At 35.5% G+C, this 6,724-nt stretch overlaps 1 protein-coding gene across 1 annotated transcript; it reads right to left on the bottom strand.

The window, feature by feature from the left end:
• Positions 1-1,978: 1,978 nt before the first annotated feature.
• On the bottom strand, positions 1,979-3,475 carry LOC120195676. Its single transcript, XM_039197621.1, has 3 exons — positions 2,801-3,475; positions 2,547-2,742; positions 1,979-2,085 (listed from the first exon to the last, which is right to left on the bottom strand). Exons 1-3 carry the CDS (start codon positions 3,473-3,475, stop codon positions 1,979-1,981), a joined length of 978 nt encoding a protein of 325 aa, XP_039053552.1.
• Positions 3,476-6,724: the final 3,249 nt, after the last annotated feature.

Genomic DNA, 6,724 nt, shown 5'->3' with positions numbered 1-6,724 from the left:
AGATGAAAACTGATGTAAAACTTGATGATCCACTAATGAAAGCCCTAGCTCCCCTTTTATAAGGATTTTCCTATTATAGATAAGGAAGTTTCCCTTAAAGAAAATCCCACAAAAATAGGAGTTTTAAATGCCCTCATCTTTTTCTAAAGATAAGAATAAATCAAAAGAGTCTTCCAGCTGTCATTAAACTCTTTTTCCTTTGTAAAATTCGTAGCCCTACTTTAGGGTTACACAGACTAGTAAGGCGTGCCCATGCCTTAACTGAAGACTTCTTCTGCGGTAGTTCAGGATGAATAAGACGTGCCCACGCCTTATGCGAAAACCTCTTCTGGTCTTGCCAACTTCTTGAATTCCGATTTTTTCTCCTTAATTTGGGGATTTTGTGAAGATCATGCTAATCATTAGATTTTGAACTTGTTTTATCCAAATCTTCAACCTAATCCACAAAATACTAAATATAATCAAAATCCATGATTTAAGCAATTTTAGTTATTCAAATATGAGGAAAATATCATAGAATATATGTCTAATATGCATCTTATCAAATTCCCCACACTTAAACCAATGCTTGTCCTCAAGCTACAATAGTTCAAATTCATAACTCTTCTCAACATCAATCCTTCTTCTTCCTTTGCTCATCCTTCCACAATCAAAATTTTCATTCCTTAAAGAATCAAATCTAAACACAAGTAAGGAACGAGCAATTCGTAGAACAAATTCTCATAAACCAAAACACATGAATAATCACTCCATCAATCTTTTCGAAATCAAAATGCAGTGGGATCTAATACCCTCACATTGGATTCACTCAATACGCTCGAAGTGTTTAAGCGTGTCAACAAACTCTAAAGCCAAAACATACAAAAATTTACCATAGGCTTGCTAACCTATCACATCCCCACCACCAGTCAATGAATTGAATGCATAAAAACCTCAGGGTCTTAAACAGGGTGTAATGGGGATTAGGCGAGGTTTGATAGAAAAGGAATTTGAGCTATTTTATTGAAGGAGTCATACAAACTTATCCACATGGAACTCAATCTTCAAATGTTCTCTTCAAGCCATATAACTTTTTTTTTCATTGCACAATCTCTCTTTCTTTATTTCCTTTTCACAATTTTTCTTTTTTTTCTTTTCTCTTTTTTTTTGTTTTGTTTTTTTTTCACTGAAAGAGATTGCAACTTGAATCACTATATTCCAACATCTTCCGATCTTCTCAAGATAATTTGAATTCTCATGTGAAGAAGCTCATATAATCCTCCAATTCAAGGTTCAAAAAAGGGGAAATTAACAAAAAAGATTTAATATTTACTTGTACTATGGTTAATTTCAAACAAAAAGGCTCATGCTCAACATTGTCTTTCTAAGGATGATAATCAGGGTAGGCTATTTACGAAAGCTAAAAGTGGTTTTACCTAAATGCCCTTATCGTTCTTGATGCATCCAATTATAAAATGTGGTCTTCGACATGTATAACAAAGCAAGTTGTAGAAAGATTAACTATGTATGACAATCACTCAATCAAGAAATGGAGCATGCTGAAAGTGAGTGCTCATTGGCCCAGAAACTCACAAAAAGGGTAAACATGTATCAAATCCCATACATTTTTCATTCAATCAATCATCAAGAGTAATTAACCAGTGTGTAATAAATAAGAATTCAACTACTCAAGCTAATCCCCTATTATGCTTCAACTTAATTCGATAATTCAAAACAATCCAAATTATGTAAGGACAAACATCGAAAGAATCTGGAATTTTGAAGAGAAAAATCACAAAAAAGAACTAAAGCATACTTGTTTTTTCGGAAAAAATTTGAAGCAAAATTATGTTCAAAGCAAAACCATGTATGAAATACTCTCCCCCACACTTAATCCATACATTGCCCTCAATGTATCAAAAGTAGATGCTCAAAAACCACAAAAAAGGTAAGAGTAGAAAACTCCCCTGAAAATATTGAGCATTAACCACAATATCTGTCACGAGATGGGAGTGAAGGCGCTGTGTGTTGGCTGGGTTGATTCTCGAACTGAGCGGAGATGTGGGTCAGGTGGAGCAGAGAGGACGGTTGGTGGCGCGCATTCTTCTGAAGGAGCACAAAAATAAAGAAAAGATGAGGCATATTTATAATTGAATCTTGTTTCCCGAACCAGAAGTGGTGTTGAGTTTAGACGTGGGCACGTCTTAAACAAAAACATCTTCTGGATAGTAAGAGACTTTAGGAATAATTCTACTTTTGTAAGGCGTGCCCACGGGTTACAAAAATTCATCTTCTGACCTAAAGAGGAAAACAAGAATAATTGTATTCCGAAAAATCAAGGAAAATAAAATAAAATAAAATAAAAAGAACGAAAATAGAAATTAAAAAAAGAAAAAGAAAAATTGGGTTGCCTCCCAAGAGCGCATTTCTTTAATGTCTTTGGCTAGACGTTGTAGCTTCTCAATCATCCTAAGTTGGGTACTCCAAAATGGTTTGACCAATAGTATGCACCAGAGAACCTTAATAAAAAGGTTTAAAACGATGATCGTTGACCTTAAATATTTGACCTGTATCCAAACCTTGTATTTCATAGAATTTTTTTCTCCACCCAATAGCTTCCTTGTACTCTCTAAGCATTTGAATCAACTTTTCTTCTTCAAAGCGGGAGATTTTGTTGGGAATGATCACTGGAATAGTTTCCTCTTCTCCTAGATATACATGATTCAGATGATTTGACAAAGGTTTCGTTTTCAATTTTGGTGTCTGCACAAGAGAAGGAAGAAGCTTGGTGTGAGAAAGAGGTGACTCAATATTAAGATACATCATACCTCATGGGTTTGAGCGATTCTAGTTCTTGGATTGTATCTTGCAAATCAAGATCCAATACAGACTCTTTCATGATTCCCTGCAATCCTTCAAGAGTGAAATTCATGTTGAGTGCAACTTTCAACTTGTAATCATTATTTAAATAAAAACTTTCATGCACTGAAGGGTCAATAAAATCCATGACAAAAACAGAGGACACATCACCAGGACATCTCATGGCATCATAAATATTGAATTTAATAATTTCACCATCAAATTCCATGGTAAGTGTACCATAATCTATATCAATTTTTGTCCTAGCTGTTTTCAAAAATGGTCTTCCTAACAAAATTGATGTTGATTTAGAATAATCATCTTCTTGCATATCAAGCACATAAAAATCTGTAGGAAAAATCAATTCATTGACTTGCACCAAAACATCATCTAAAACTCCCTCAGGATATACATTAGATCTGTCAGCTAGTTGAATAATCACTCCTGTCTCTTTCAAAGGACCAACGTTCAAAGATGAGTAAATAGAGAGAGGCATGACATTTATTGAAGCTCCTAGATCTAACATTGCTCTCTCAATCCTAATATTACCGAGTTTATAAGGGATAGTAAACATACCTCGGTCTTTGCACTTGGGGGGTAGTTTTTTCTGGAGGACAACTGAAACATTCTCCCCCATACTTACCTTTTCATTGCCCTTGAGCTTTCTCTTGTTGGTGCACAATTCTTTAAGAACTTTAGCATATTGAGGTACTTGTTTAATTGCATCAAGTAAAGGAATATTTACCTCGATCTTGCAAAATGTCTCAAGAATTTCTTTTCTCTTCTGCTTCTTTCTTGGATTTAGCGAATCTAGAGGGAAAATGAGGCTCTATGACAAATTCCTTCAGTTTTTCGCTTTTGAGTCCTTTAGGTTGGTCTTTCTGAGTTTGAGGAGCAACAACTTCCTTTTCAGCTTTTTCCTCTAAGGCTCTCCCATGTGCCAATGGACTAGGTTCCTTCAACTCCTTTCCACTTCTCAATGTGATTGCACTAATGTTTTTTTTGGATTAACAATGGTTTATGAAGGTAACTTACCTTGGGATTCTAACCGATTCACGGATGATGCCAATTGACTCACTTGATTCTCCAAATTTATTACGCTTGTTCTTGTCTCTTGCTGAAATTATTGTATAGGTTGCAAGTGATTTGACAATTTCTTCTAGGGACATACCCGGCTTTGAAGAAGATTTCTCAGGTGGAGAACGCTGGAATTACGATGGTCTTGGTCCATAGCTAAGGTTAGGATGATCCCTCCATCCTGGATTATAGGTATTTAAGTAAGGATCATATTTCCTTTGTGGGGGATCGAGAAACCTTCCAACTGCATTAGCGTACTCATGATAATCATCTTGAAGTGTAGGACACATGTCAGTTGGGTGACCGATCGCAGCACATATCCCACAAGCTTTCACTTGCTGTGTTTTTCCTACAACTAGTTGTTGAACAAGGGAGGTGAGATGCGATAATTGATGTTCAATGGAGGACGAACCTACCTCGTTCACCCTTCTTGAAGATGTGTCTTGCCTAAAGCCAAATTGTTGTGAATTGGCGGCCATGATGGAGATCAATTCCCTAGCATCGTGAGGAGTCTTGTTCACTATGGAACCTCCACTGGTTGCATCCATCATCTTTATTTCCATGGGTATAAGTCCCTCATAGAAATATTGGATGAGAAATTGCTCAGAAATCCCATGTTGAGGGCAGCTTGCAAACAGTCGTTTGAATCGTTCCCAATACTCGTGAATGGTCTCAGTATCTTTTTGTTTTGTTCCACATATCTCCCTTCGAATGCCAGCGGCTCTTGAAGCAGGGAAAAATTTATCAAGGAACATCCTCACCATCTCGGCCCAAGTAGTTACAGAACCAGGGGTTAAATAGAAGAGCCAATCTTTAGCTCTATCGGTTAGCGAGAACGGAAAAGCGCGCAGTTTACCTGCTCTTCGGTCACTCCTTGCGGTCTCATACTTGAACATACCACTTGAATTTCCTTCAAATGCTTATGAGGATCTTCATTCTCAAGTCCATGAAAAGTAGGCAATAAATGAATCAAACCAGATTTTAATTCAAAAGCTACCTCCAAAGTTGGGTAGTCAATGCAGAGACGTTGTTGATTCACATTTGGTGCAGCCAATTCTCTTAGATTTCTTTCTTCGTTGGCCATTGTTCCTTTTACTTTAGAATCTTTGGATGAATCAACCAAGTTGAGTGTAGATTTCGATTCAGGGGATGAAGAATAAGAAGCTTGTTTGTTGCGCAAGTTAGTTTCTTTTCTGAACCTGCGAGCAGTCTTCTCGATTTCAGGATCGTATTGGAGTTCACCTGCACGAGAAGAACGGGGCATCAAAATAAATCTAAATAACACCAATCCCTGGCAACGGCGCCAAAAATTTGGTGGGTGTCGAATCCAACAAATAATAATACTTGCTTTTTAGAAATATAAATTGTAGTAATGATAAGCAAGGTCGAATCCACAGGGATTGGGTAGACTTATTCTAATGAAAATTAAAGCAAAGAAAATGGAGTTTTGAAATTGATGAAAATAAAGACAAAAAGCAATTATAATAAACTAAGAATTTAGAGAAATTAATATTAAGGAAATATCCAACTAAAGGTATAATTTCAGAATTGATTCAGAGAATTGATCATAGATGCAATGATAAAATCGTCTATTTTTCACTAAATTGGTTATGGTTATTGAGAAGCTCTAACAACCTGTCTCTCCTTAGTTTCTCGATAATCAAGAGAAGCTCTTATTTCCCTAGTTAATGAACAACCCTAGACAAGCTCTTAAGATTTAATCCACCAACAATATTAATCACTAGAGGGACCACCAATTCTAGCCAACAAATACGCAAGCTCGATTCATTTAGACTAGGTTATATACCTTCATAACATAATCATAATCAACCATGTTACTTTGCCACTAATATTAGAACATTTAAACAATTACGGATTTGAAGTTCTAAATGGCAATTTATCAACCTGATAATTGAACAACGGATCCTTTGCACAATCAATCAAGACAATAATTCTTAATAAAAATAGAAGATATATAAATAGAAAAGAAGTAAAAGAACAATGAAAATTATTTAGATCTTACAATCCTTGAAGAACTAAAACTTTAATTATCCTTCAGTTGGAACAAAAGTGTTTAACTACTCATAATTGAAAGAAAACTAAAAGAAAATAATGATGAAAACTGATGTAAAACTTGATGATCCACTAATGAAAGCCCTAGATCCCCTTTTATAAGGATTTTCTTATTATAGATAAGGAAGTTTCCCTTCAAGAAAATCCCACAAAAATAGGAGTTTTAAATGCCCTCATCTTTTTCTAAAGATAAGAATAAATCAAAAGAGTCTTACAGTCTTCATTAAACTCTTTTTCCTTTGTAAATTCGTAGCCCTAATTTAGGGTTACACGGACTAGTAAGGCGCGTCCATGCCTTAACTGAAGACTTCTTCTGTGGTAGTTCAGGATGAATAAACCGTGCCCACGCCTTATGCGAAAACCTTTTTTGGTCTTGCCATCTTCTTGAATTCTGATTTTTCCTCCTTAATTTGGGGATTTTGTGAAGATCATGCTAATCATTAGATTTTGAACTTGTTTTATCCAAATCTTCAACCTAATCCTCAAAATACAAAATATAATCAAAATCCATGATTTAAGCAATTTTAGTTATTCAAATATGAGGAAAATATCATAGAATATATGTCTAATATACATCTTATCAGCAGTTAAATAGGACTCTTCGAGAGAAGAAGTTGTATGCCAAACTATCCAAATGTGAAATTCTGGTTAACAAAGATGACTTTCTTTGGCCAGGTTGTTTCGGCATAAGGTATAAGAGTAGATCCTAAGAAAAACTCATGCTGAAGTAGATTGG

Source organism: Hibiscus syriacus, unplaced genomic scaffold (assembly GCF_006381635.1).
Source record: "Hibiscus syriacus cultivar Baekdansim isolate YM2019G1 unplaced genomic scaffold, ASM638163v2 tig00117017_pilon, whole genome shotgun sequence".
Taxonomy (NCBI): domain Eukaryota; kingdom Viridiplantae; phylum Streptophyta; class Magnoliopsida; order Malvales; family Malvaceae; genus Hibiscus; species Hibiscus syriacus.
The sequence above is the reverse complement of the archived record's forward strand: the minus strand, read 5'-3'. Positions and strand labels throughout refer to the sequence as shown.

Bases quoted from the DNA above. Each gene is read 5' to 3' on its own strand.
- LOC120195676 (XM_039197621.1), bottom strand. From the start codon at position 3,475: ATGGGGGAGAATGTTTCAGTTGTCCTCCAGAAAAAACTACCCCCCAAG. The intron at 2,743-2,800 runs GTATCTTAATAT...TCTCTTGTGCAG, and splicing joins TCAAACCCATGAGGTATGAT to ACACCAAAATTGAAAACGAA. The intron at 2,086-2,546 runs GTCAAATATTTA...GTGCTCCTTCAG, and splicing joins AATACAAGGTTTGGATACAG to AAGAATGCGCGCCACCAACC.